Below are 12,912 nucleotides of genomic sequence, written 5' to 3' on the forward strand. Positions count from 1 at the left end.
TCACTGTCTTATTTGAGGAGGCCTTCCTCTCCCATCCTTTCTCTTTGGTTCAGTTTTCCCTACTGCTTCTAAACACTTTATTTACATAAAATACTTGGAAAATAAACACAGAAAAAGCAAAAGAAGGATCACCTATGCTCTTACCAACACAAGAAAAATCTAAACATACGTGAACATCAAAGAAGTGTACAGAGCCTTCAACGTCTCCACCTCCTTTAGCTACTTTCCCTACACTCCTGTCTTTGGGCAGAGGCATCCTCATGAAAACCACAGCTGTGTCACAAGCACTGCTGTTTTTCTTTCCTTCCTTGTGAGACAGGGTCTAAGTATAAAGCTCAAGATGGCCTCAAACCCACAATCCTTCCACCTCAGACTCTAGAGCAAGGACTGAACCAACAAGTCTAGCTCTTGTCTTTCTGTGCGCGCACGTGTGTTTTTGTGGGTGTGGGTGTGCGTGCACACGCATCTGTATATGCATGCATGTACGTGTGTGTTCCTGTAGGGGGAATGTATGTCTGAGTGTGCATGTGTCTGTACACTTGTGTGTGCATGCATGTACATGTGTGTGCTCCTATGTGTGTGTATGGTAGTATGCATGTCTGAGTGTGCATGTGTCTGTACATCTGTATATACATGTGTGTGCTCCTGTGTGTGTACGGGTATAGATGTCTGAGTGTGCATGTGTCTGTACATCTGTGTACATCTGTACTGCATGCATGTACATGTGTGTTCTCCTGTGTGTGTGCGCACTCATGTGTGTGTTTGTGTGTGCATGTCTGAGTGTGCAGGTGTCTGTGTAAATGTGCACAGTGTGCCTGCATGTATGCAGGAGTAGAAACATGCTATGCACCGGTTCTGGTACTGAGTCTGTCCCGGCTCCCTTACTTCTGGCCGTCCCCTCACACTGCCCAGTGACCTGTGAACCAACCTTGACCACCATGCAGCAGCTAAAAGCTAACTTTGAGGTGAAAAAATCTGAGCCCAATTCCCAACCCAGTCACCTGATAGACCTTGGGCAAGTTACTTAGCCTCTCTGGACATAACCTTCGTAGGCTGAATGAGAACTCAGACAAAATATTCCTGACGCAAACACCAGACTCTGAAGACAAAGCCGCACACTGTCCTTTTATGGGGGGCAGCGGGCACCCAGGAAGGCTAGGGGCAGTGGCCACTGGCTGTACTCCAGAGCATAAGAGCGAAGAGAGGTTGTACCAATGAGTGATACCTTCATCCATGTCTTTGGAAAAGCGGTTGAGAATCCTCCCCGTTGGGGTAGTGTCAAAAAACTTCATAGGGCTCCGCAGGATCCTGCGGAAAAGGTCGTCATGGAGCCGGGAGGAGGCTCTCAGCGTGCCCTAGGGAGCAGACACAGGATGGTCAGGCCCAGAGACCTGGGTACCCAGGGAAGGAAGGCTCAGCTCCTCCTCCTGCAGTGACCACTGTGCAGACAGCCATGCAGCACCGGGGAAGGAGGCACAGTGAGTCCGCAGGGCCACCTGCTGCGCGCGCCCGTGCACATACACACACACAGCCCACAGCCCACCCACTGTGCTCTACCTTGACAAAGACAACTCCTCGGATGGCTTTCAAGAGCAGCATGACCACCATGGAGAGGGCATAGACGCTGGCATAGTACTGCATGAACGGGTTGTCCTTCATACTGTCGCTCACGGAGCTTCTGTTCCCTTGGTACACTGTGGTGTTCTGTTTGGAGGCAAAGTCCCATGGGTGAATTTCCTGAGCGAGCCAGGTCACGTTCAGTCACAGGGAGAGCCACACACAGGGAATGACGTGGGGCCTGGGCATGCCAAACACAAGGCAGTCTCGCTACGCACTTCTCCTTGTTCTAGTGGTGAGCACCAAGGGCCTACACTGTCCTACTCAGTGACTAGATCTACAGGTCCTGAGCTGGTCAGGGCCTTACTTCCTGTTCTCTGAGACTGCACTGAGCATCCTTGATCTGGGAACGTTCCTTTCAAATTTTCTTTCAGCTGACACATGAAACAAAGTTATGCATATTACGCACATCCCATAATGTTTCTAGTGCTTCTTCTTAATGAAAAGTACAGGAGCTTCCCTAAGAACAGGCTGGGACTGGGGAGACAGGGAAGGCCACGCTGTCACACACGTGCCGCTCAGCAGTGCGGGATCTCACCCCACTCCCTTGCTTGATCCAGTAGCTCAACCACCAGGTGCTGAAGGCAGTGCTGCCCACATTCAGCATAAAAAGGACCATGATGACTAGGAAGGCCACGGGCCCCCCTGCGGCCTGGATGTAGACACCGTAGACGGACCAGGGCACGGAGCCTTGCCCTTTCTCCTCCACCTGCACGAGCTGCCCTGGGAAAGAGGAACATAGACACAGGACCTGAGAAGGGGACAGTATGGAGTAAGACTCTGTCAGCACCACACTCCACCCAAAGACTGAGTTTAGTCCAGGAAAGCAGCTTTGGTGGGCAGTGGGAGACAGGGTTGGCCTGTACATAAGCTAACTAGCTAAGCTATAAGCAAACAATGAGGTCATTGGGTAGGTTAGGGCTGATTACACTGTCTTCCGCTCTGAACTTCCTTCTGTAAAGGCTGGAGCACAGTGTGGGCGGGAGTCCCCAGAACCTGGGGTTTGGAACTGTCTGACTGGTGGATGCTATTTTCCCCAAATGAACCATATTTGTGTGGGGGATTTCCCCTTCAACAGACCTGCTCCCTTCAAACTCACTCACGTTTACGGCAGCGGAGCCACGGAACCTACAGCCTCAGGAGAGGCCAGATCAGAATCGTCTCCTTCTGGAACATTTTTACAGCACCATCTACAGGATTAGGCCACATGCCCCTCCCCCCACCCACCCACCCCCCCCCCCCCCGACCCATCCCCACCTTTCAGAGCCTCACAAAGGACAGGGACCAGCCAGGGGAACACAGGAACATGTACTAAATGCAATAGCAGAGCCTATTTCATTCCCCTTTGAGGTTGGAGGTGCAAACATTAGACCATTTGCCTAAACCTTTATGACATGGCTAATATTATGTTTTCAGTTTAAATTACTGTGCTTAAGAAGTCTATAAAACAAACCCAGGACAGCAGCTGAGATTCCTAGTTAACATATCAAAGCGGCCCTGGCCTCCAGGTTCCAGCACAGGGGCTGGGCTGCTCTTCCCCAGAGGCCCTGCCCTACCTAACCCAGACATTTGGTTACCGCCCCTCTTCTGTACCTCTTAGCTGCAGCACTAGGTTTCTCTCTCCCTTTACCCTTCCTCTCCCCTTAAGGTTCAAGGTCATGACCACTCTGGACTCTCCAGATGTGTCTGCCTCTAGCTATGTCTCCTTTTTATCTACAATAAGCTTCCCCCTCTCCCATGAGCTCCATGCATCTGGAGAGATGTCAACCTGATCTGCCCTGAGGCTGGAGAGTCACCCCAGGATCCTGACCCTCAAACCAGAGGCTGGACCTGACCTTCAGCTGGGATACACACAACTACCTTCAAGTACAGAGGTGATCCGAAGGGAGGAAGGGAGGCCCACTCAGGATGACTCAGCTGGGACTACCCACAACTGACTCCACCCTTTGAAGAAAAGGCCAAGGACCAAAGGTCATCTTACGTCCCTTGTTTGGCACACCCTGGCTCCCTCACCTAATACTGTCTTGGGACTTTGCCATTCTAGAAATGCAACACACATGCATGACATCATCTCCTGATAAATGACAGACAAAACTCTCAAACCTGTGCTTACCTTCCTCTGACTTCACCGCCTTCTCCTTCTTCACCGACCCTGGCTTAGGGCCCTTGTCTTGTGATTTCTTCTGCGAACCACTAGCTTCCTTTTTTGAATTAATCTAATAACATTTAAAAAAAAAGAATGTCCGGTCATAAGATGTTCATTCAGACGGATGTCTACAGGACACATACTAGAGAAGCACTCTCTGAGCTAGTAACATAAATAAAACACATGGCAAGTTCTTACTCTTTTTTTTTTTTTTGGGGGGGGGGGGGTTTTCGAGACAGGGTTTCTCTGTGTAGCCTTGGCCATCATGGACTCGCTTTGTAGACCAGGCTGGCCTCGAACTCACAGCGATCCGCCTGCCTCTGCCTCCCGAGTGCTGGGATTAAAGGCGTAAAGGCGTGCGCCACCACGCCCGGCTTCTTACTCATTTTTTATTCCAGGTTTCTGTGTCATGCCCACACTAACGCTGACCAGCTCAGCCTCCCGCGTGCTGGGATCATGGGGCAGACACCATGCCTGCAGGCACACCTGTTTTCTTTAGAAAGCCACCTGCAATTATCTACACTAGTTTCTTGTACTAACTCAACCTGCCCTGTTAGTCCACTGATATTTACTCTCCACTAAGCTGTTCAAGACCTAAGCTCCCAAAACAGAAGGGTTTACCATTTTGCTCTCCCATTCGTCCCAGTGCCCATTCCTACCTCTGACCTGCCACTTGCTAACTCAGATCCTGAGACGCCACCATTTGCCTCTCCTACCACAGAAGATCCCCAGGCCTCTCTGCTTGCTTAAGCCAGGCCTGGGGGTTCCCCTCCCGTTTCACTACTCCCCACGGCTCCTGTTCTCCAGCCACACCTGACATCACACCATTCCTCACCCATAGCTCCAGTTCCCACTGCTGTGCACTTGTCCCCTCCTTGTTCCAGTCTTAGTCATGGCTGTCCCTAGTCAAGATGGGTTTTGTTTTTGTTTGGTTCTTTTGGTTTTTCGAGACAGGATTTATCTGCGTAGCCCTGGCTGTCCTGGACTCACTTCGTAGACCAGGCTGAACTCACTTTGTATACCAGGCTGAACTCGAAATCAGAGATCCGCCTCTGCCTCCCAGAGTGCTGGGATTAAAGGCGTGCGCCACCATGCCTGCTTCAGACAGGTTTTTGTAAGGCAACTTACACACCTCTGCAATAAAGCTAGAATGCCCTCTAAGGACTCAGGACACTGCCATACCTGGTTAGTTACCTGGGAGAGCAGGAAAGCACTGCGCTACCCTACATGACCTAACATCCTTCCAAGACAAAGGTGAGTTCTCACAGAGGGCTACTCACTACCCAGTGCCTACTGCTAGAACTACCCAGAACAGGGCACAGTGGTAATCAAAAAGCATTCATCAAACTGAAAACCCACAAATCTATTTAATGTTCTCCTTCCCAAGTGTAGCTACATCCTTAGAAAATCTCTCCGGTGCACATCACTGAATTCAATCTTACATGATATGAAAGTCTAGTCTACCAACTAGACTTTCTAAACACACAACGGGGTTTTAAAAATATGAAATCTAGATAGAGCTGTATCTGGGGCAGAAGATAGGGCTTTGAATATATTTACTGCAGTGCATGAGCAAACGCACTGTCTAAAGATATTATCATCTGTGGACCACTCTCTGGGGGGAAGCATATTACATATTAATGCAACAACTATAAGTAGCCAATATGGTGTGTGTGTCAGGGTGCACATGTGGAGGTCAGAGAACAACGTTGTGGGTTCTGGTAATTGAACTCAGGTGGCTAGGCTTGCAAAGCCAGTCATTATCCGCTGAGCCATCCCGCTGGCCCCGTAAGTGACACTGGGAAAGCATGCTCCCCAGCTCAACAGTGTGTCGCCTGTCTATCAGCTGCGCAGTATCTATCTTCTGCTCCTTGGACAATTCTGTATTTCAGCTCAAAGTCTGCAAAGACGAGACCACAAACTGAGGACTCCAAAGCTTTCCAGAAGTCATAGCAGATCACAGAACTTAAATCTGGATCTGAGCGTCTCTGTGGCTGTCACTGGTGATCCCGGGAAGGCTGCAAGTCTGTCAGAAGGCCCTACGGACGAGGTATGCACAGTTGGCTGCGCTGCAGTGAAACCACAAAAGTGAACGGCTGACATAAGACACGAGAGCCAGATCCCAGGAGCACCCTGCTTTCATTCCATGCCAATCTCAAAATGACCTGGCAAGCAACAAGGAAGCTCAACTCCCAGCCTAAGTCACTCTAAGGACCCCAGGAAAAAAAGACTGCTATACACATGCTGTATTCAGTCTAGCTTGAGGCCTGTGTGGAGGCATGGAAAGCTGGCACCTGAGTGCTGCACAGGAAGTGGGTGCTGCACTGCAGGGGGGTGCTGCACTGGAGGTGGGTGCTGCACTGGAGGGGGTGCTGCACTGGAGGAGGGTGCTGCACTGGTGAAGGGTGCTGCACTGGAGGGGGGTGCTGCACTGGAGGAGGGTGCTGCACTGGAGGAGGGTGCTGCACTGGAGGGGGTGCTGCACTGGAGGTGGTGCTGCACTGGAGGGGGTGCTACACTGGAGGGGGTGCTACACTGGAGGGGGGGTGCTACACTGGAGGTGGGTGCTGCACTGGAGGTGGGTGCTACACTGGAGGTGGGTGCTGCACGGAGGGGGTGCTACACTGGAGGGGGTGCTACACTGGAGGGGGTGCTACACTGGAGGTGGGTGCTGCACTGGAGGGGGTGCTACCACTGGAGGTGGGTGCTGCACCTGGAGGTGGGTGCTGCACTGGAGGGGTGCTGCACTGGAGGGGGTGCTGCACTGGAGGGTGCTACACTGGAGGTGGGTGCTATACTGGAGGTGGGTGCTACACTGGAGGTGGGTGCTGCACTGGAGGGGGTGCTGCACTGGAGGGGGTGCTACACTGGAGGGGGTGTTACACTGGAGGTGGGTGCTGCACTGGAGGTGGGTGCTACACTAGAGGTGGGTACTGCACTGGAGGGAGTGCTACACTGAAGGTGGGTGCTGCACTGGAGGTGGGTGCTGTACTGGAGGGGGTGCTGCACTGGAGGGGGTGCTACACTGGAGGGGGGTGCTGCACTGGAGGTGGGTGCTACACTGGAGGGGGGTGCTATACTGGAGGGGGTGCTACACTGGAGGGGGGTGCTACACTGGAGGGGGTGCTGCACTGGAGGGGTGCTACACTGGAGGGGGTGCTACACTGGAGGGGGTGCTACACTGGAGGTGGGTGCTGCACTGGAGGGGGTGCTGCACTGGAGGGGGTGCTGCACTGGAGGGGGTGCTACACTGGAGGGGGTGCTATACTGGAGGGGGTGCTATACTGGAGGGGGTGCTACACTGGAGGTGGGTGCTGCACTGGAGGGGGTGCTGCACTGGAGGCTACACTGGGGTGCTAACACTGAGGGGGGTGCTATACTGGAGGGGGGTGCTACACTGGAGGGGGGTGTTGCACTGGAGAGGGGTGCAAATACAAAAAATGAGGACTCAAGCTATCTGCTCCAGCAAGCTGCTTCGCTCACCTTAGCCTCTAAATGTGAGAAAGGATCATATTTGGCCACATAACTCCAATAAAATGCCTAACAAAATGGTATCTTACTTATTGCAGGTTATTTGATCCCATTGTGATCCCTGAGATTGTGAACTATAAAGACCTGCTTATTGTTTGGTGTAGCTCAGCTGTATCACACTTTTAACCCAAGAACTTTCTGTTTATTGTAAACAGGTGATTTTGGTGTGGCTCAGCCCTAGCATACACCTTTAATCCAAGAGCTTTCTGTACATAGGATTAAATAAAGTCAACCCTAGGTCAAGAGGTAGAACAAGTAACCAGTTGACAGGGAGTAAGTGAACAGAAAAGAGGGACATTAAAAGAAGGGTATTTGCCGGGCATGGTGGCTAGTGCCTGTAATTCCAGCACTCGGGAGGCAGAGGCAGGCAGATCGCTGTGAGTTGGAGGCCAGCCTGGGGAGGGAGGGAGGGAGGGAGAGAGGGAGGGAGGGAGGGAGAGAGAGAGAGAGAGAGAGAGAGAGAGAAGCGTATCTAAGATAGTGTAGAGGAGAAGATAGGGCTTTGGCTTTTTTCTTCTGGTTCATGAGCTGAGTATGAAGGTCAGCTAAGTGCTTTCTCTGCCTCTCTCAGCTAGCAGGTTTTCATCCCAGCATCTGGCTCCTGAGTCTTTATTGATAAAGGCAGTAACCAGAGCACCTAAGTGCCGAATCAGGATTCAAGGCACCATAGGTCATTCCCAAATGTACACAGTATTTAACTCCCTTCCCCTGACGCCTTGCTCACTTGTCTGCCCCAAGAGCCTCACACAGTTTTAGTCAGCGCTTACAGAGCGAAGCTGTGAGCACAGACCAGGACACAGTCTCTAGCTCTCAGCCCCTCATCCTGCATTTCCGGATGCTGACCAGGTGAATCCAGCACAGAAGTGTGGCCATGGGAAACCATAGAGTTAAACTGCGCTCTTCCCACCCCAGTGGAATCACACTTCCCTGTGTAGAAATGACTTGTACAAGCCCAGCAAACCTTACCTCAAACGGTGGCGTCTCTCCCAGCAACAGGTTATTGAAAATAGTAGCGTAATCCCCATTTAAGTTCATCAGTTCCTCGTGGGTACCTCTTTCTGTGATACAGCCCTCTCTCATGAAGATCACTTCATCACAATCAACCAGGTACTGGGGACAGCAACAAGGAAGCACAGAATTGCGGATGTTTATGCAAATTCATTCAAATACCCAGTCTTATTTTGGTAAGTCTCAACCAGAGATGGTTTGGCTGCCCGGTTGACAACAATAGAATATTCTAGGGTGTTAAAATAAGGGGGAGATATACCGCTGGCATACAGTGGCTCAAGAACTGAATGCACAGGAGCAGACCGCTCCCCACCAAACAAAGAACCATCAGTCTAGAATGTTAACAATCTCAAGATCTTTGCTTTAGTTTACTGATCCCTAAGACAGTTCAAACACTATTCCTCACTCAGGTGTTCTGATGGTGTAGCTACACAGACGTCACATTAGTTTTAAATCCTGGCTGAGTGTGGCAGCACTCAGGAGGCAGAGGGGGGTGAGGCCAGCTTGGACTACACCTACAAGAGCCAGGCCAGGGATATACAGTGAGACTCTGTCTCACATAAATTAACTAATTCAAACCCTTCCACAGCATGCAGAATTTACAGGTTTTCTGGAACAGAAAGGGACACTGAGACCCTAAACATAACGTGACAACTCAGACAGCAACAGTCTTGAACAGATCTCCAAAATGACTGCCTGTCATGGACTGACGGAGACAAAGTACAAATGCTGCTTACTGTTCTCATCACGGATGCTACCACAATGCTCTCTGCCAGACAACTCATTCCCAGACTCTACTTCTAGATACTAGAAGGACTGGTACATTGGCCATTTGCTGAGGAAATGAAAACAGTTAACTCTGGGAATGTAGTTTCTCAGAGATCCCTGGCCGGAGCCCACCTCTTCCCAAGCCTACGTGAGCAGCTTGGGAGCGGATGCCCCATACCTGTAACTGGTGTGTAACAAACAGAACCGTCTTAGACTTGAGGTGCTTCCGGATAGCACTGTTGAAGATGTGGTTGCCTACGTGGGCATCTAAGGCACTGAGGGGGTCATCCAGGATGTAGATGCTTCTGTCACTATACAAGGCCCGAGCAAGGCTGATCCTCTGGCGCTGTCCACCGCTCAGGTTGGCTCCTCGCTCTCCAATCTATGAGCCCAAAAGAAAGCAAAGGGAAGCCTCTATCTTTTTTTTTTTTTATTATTCATATTACATTCGATTGTTAGCCCTTCCCCTGTTTCCTCCCATTCTTCCCTCCCTCCCATTTCTCTCCTTCTCCCCTCCCCTATGTCTGTGACTGAGGGAGACCTCCTCCCCCTATATATGCTCTCAGAATATCAAGTCTCTTCTTGGTAACTAGCTATCCTTCTTCTGAGTGCCACCAGGTCTCCCCATCCGGGGGACATGGTCAGAAAAGGGGCACCAGAGTTCATGTGAGAGTCAGATCTCACTCTCCACTCAACAGTGGAGAGTATCATGTTCGTCGACTAGGTCTTGGTAGGGGTTCGAAGCTTACTGCCTATATTCTCCTTGGCTGGTGCCTTAGTTTGAGGAGGACCCCAGGATCCAGATCTGCCTGTCATAAAGTTGGGAAGCCTCTATCTTAAATGCAGAACAGGGCTTAGCGGGCATGCCAGTCATCTTTCCCAAACTGACTCTTGCAGTCCCCACCTATATAGATTGCCAATGTGGACCTTCTAAGGACTGGGGAAGACATTCTACAACTGTCTAAAAGCCAACCAGACACACACATGTGGCTCTGACACTGCCCCACAACACCTTCTTCCATAGAAAGAGCATCCTAAAACAAAAAACTGACCAGTCTTCACCCTTGCCAAAAACTCTTTAAGAATCCTGTGAGAGATGGGTATGGTGGCGCACGCCTTTAATCTCAGCACTCCGGGAGGCAGAGGCAAGAGGATCACTGTGAGTTTGAGGCTAGCCTGGTATACAAAACAAGTCCAGGACAGCCAAGGCTATACACAGAGAAACCCTGTCTTGAAAAAACAAAAACAAACAACAACAACAACAAAAAAGGGCATGCACTACCATGGCCTGCTAAAATATATTTAAGCAGAGTAAAATCCAAACAATTTGGAATCCAAATGGGATCCACTTAAGATCCACAGGGACGACACCCTTGTGCTGATCAACAAATGCTTTGCTACATGTTGGCCCCACGAGAGCAAAGCCCCCTGTGTGGGTCTGTCCCAGGAGAAGCTCTCCTAGAAGGGGATGCTGGTGTGTCCCTGCAAAGCCCTCCAAAGCCTTTCCTGCTAACTGTGCTACGGAGACCTGTCAGGGGCAGAAGACTTGTACCTCAGTCAGGTCGCTGTTGGGGAGAATGGCCAAGTCAGGCCGCAGGCAGCAGCTATTCAACACTGAGTTGTATCTGAAGGACACAAAAGTGACAGAAAATCAGGGACTCAGTAACAAAAAAACAAAACAAAACAAAACAAAAAAAAGCCTACTGATGGGCTGCCTTCTCTCACACATGGCCAAAGGAAAGACAACAGAAACCAAACGTGTCTTACCTTTCTTCATCAAACTCCTTCCCAAAGAGAATGTTGTCTCTCAGAGTGGCATTGAGAATCCACGCCTGCTGGGCCACATAAGCGAAGGTCCCACTGACTGCAATGCTGCCCTCTAGAAGTGTCATCTAGGGAGACAGACATCATGCAGTGTTTTGAATCCAAAAGGAAGCACCCACCCAATAAATGGTGACTTCTGGGAATTTTTTGGGCTTAACTCCAGAGCACACATTTGTTCAGCAACAAAGAACATCAGTTACCCTCCCTTATGTGATCTGGGAGCACAGCATCATTCACAAGGCTGCGCACACACCGTGCCGCCCATGGCTGTTTCATGTTCTCTAATTTCACTATAAAAGTACAACTGTGGGGGCTGGAGAGATGGCTCAGTGGTTAAGAGCTCCACCTGCTCTTCCAGAGGTCCTGAGTTCAATTCCCAGCAACCACACGGTGGCTCACAACCATCTACAATGTGATCTGATGCCCCCTTCTGCAGATAAAGCACTCATATACAATAAATAAATAAATCTTTTTTTAAAAAGTACAACTGTGATGGCTGATCTTGGTTGTCAGGTTGACTACATCTGGAATAGGTAACACCCAAGCACCTGGCCATACCCGTGAGGAATTTTGTTGATAAGGATAGGTTACAGCAGTGGCTTATACAATGCTTAGAGGGTGTGGTGTTTGAATGAGAATGTCCCTATAGGCTCACACGTTTGAATATTCGGTCCCCAGTTAGTAGAACTATTTGGGAAAGACTAGGAGCTGTGGACTTCTTGGGGGAGGGGTGTCACTGGAGGCAGGCTTTGGGGGTTCAAAAGCCCAGTTACCTATCTCTGCCTTGTGTTTGTAGATCAGGAACTAGAGCTCTCACTACTGCTCCACCACCATGCCTGCCCACCTGGGCCGTGCTTCCACCATGATGGTCCTGGACTCACCCTCTGAAACCGTAAGCCCCAAAAAACTGTTTCTTCTATAAGTTGCCTTGGTCATGGGGTCTCTTCACAGCAATAGAAAAGTAACGAGGACAGTGGACCTATTTGGATTCTGGAGACACTGCTTTCCTCACTCTGCCCCTTATGCCAAGGGACTCAGGGCCTGGAACAGGAGAAGGCTTTTCAACAGGTCCAGGCTACTGTGCTGGCTGCTCTACCACTGGGACTATATGACCTAGCAGACCTGATGGTACCTGAAATGTCAGTGGCAGACAGGGATGCTGTTGGAGCCTTTGACACGCCCCTGTAGGAGAATCAGAGGAGGCCCTTGGTATTTTGGAGCAAGGCCCCACCATCATCCGTAGATAACTATTCCCTTTTGGAAACAGTCCTCGGCCATACTAGAAAATGAACATTTGACAATGGGCCACCATGTTACCATGCAACTGAGCTGTCCATCATGAGCTGGGAGTTATCTGACCTACTAAGCCATGAAGCAGGATGTGCACAGCAGCCATCCATTATCAGCTGGAAGTGGTTACATGTGACTGGGCCTAAGCAGGTCCTGAGAGCACACCAAGATACATGAAGAAGTTGACCGACTACCAATCCTTTCTACTTCCCTTAACAAGGTCTTCTGTTCCTAAGCATGCACCTATATCCTCATGGTGATCACCCTGTGATCAGCTGACTGAGGAAGAAAAGACGATGGTTTGGTTGACTGATGGTTCTGCACACTGTGCAGGCACCACCAGAAGTGGACAGCTGCAGCATCACAGCCCCTTTCTGAAACAACCCTGAAAGATACTCAAGGGAAATCTTCACAGTGGGCACTGTGCAGACAGGTACACATGGTTGTACATTTGCATAGAAGGAGACACGGCCAGAAGTATAATTGATTACTCATGAGCTATATCCAATAAACTGGCTGGATGATCAAGGACTTGCAAAGGGCACAATTAAAAAGCATTAAGATGGGCTAGAGAACCGGGCGTGGTGAGTTCGAGGCCAGCCTGGTCTACAAAGTGAACCCAGGACAGCCAAGGCTAGAGAGAGAGTTCGGTGGCCAAGAGCACTGGGTATTCTTCTAGAGGTCCTGAGTTCAATTCCCAGCAACCACATGGTGGCTCATAACCATAG

General features: G+C 50.4%; 1 protein-coding gene across 2 annotated transcripts in view; it reads right to left on the reverse strand.

Moving 5' to 3' along the window:
* Abcc5 (ATP binding cassette subfamily C member 5) overlaps positions 1 to 12,912 on the reverse strand; it is an 82,454-nt gene that overhangs the window by 28,079 nt on the left and 41,463 nt on the right. For both annotated transcript variants that reach the window (XM_051150706.1, XM_051150707.1), the window contains exons 13-20: positions 10,838 to 10,962; positions 10,623 to 10,695; positions 9,249 to 9,452; positions 8,261 to 8,404; positions 3,731 to 3,833; positions 2,156 to 2,340; positions 1,558 to 1,704; positions 1,226 to 1,355 (exon numbers count right to left, since the gene is read on the reverse strand). In XM_051150706.1, coding sequence (XP_051006663.1) covers positions 1,226 to 1,355; positions 1,558 to 1,704; positions 2,156 to 2,340; positions 3,731 to 3,833; positions 8,261 to 8,404; positions 9,249 to 9,452; positions 10,623 to 10,695; positions 10,838 to 10,962 — 1,111 coding nt within the window. The remainder of the gene's footprint in view (positions 1 to 1,225; positions 1,356 to 1,557; positions 1,705 to 2,155; positions 2,341 to 3,730; positions 3,834 to 8,260; positions 8,405 to 9,248; positions 9,453 to 10,622; positions 10,696 to 10,837; positions 10,963 to 12,912) is intronic.

Source organism: Acomys russatus, chromosome 8, assembly GCF_903995435.1.
Source record: "Acomys russatus chromosome 8, mAcoRus1.1, whole genome shotgun sequence".
NCBI lineage: Eukaryota > Metazoa > Chordata > Mammalia > Rodentia > Muridae > Acomys > Acomys russatus.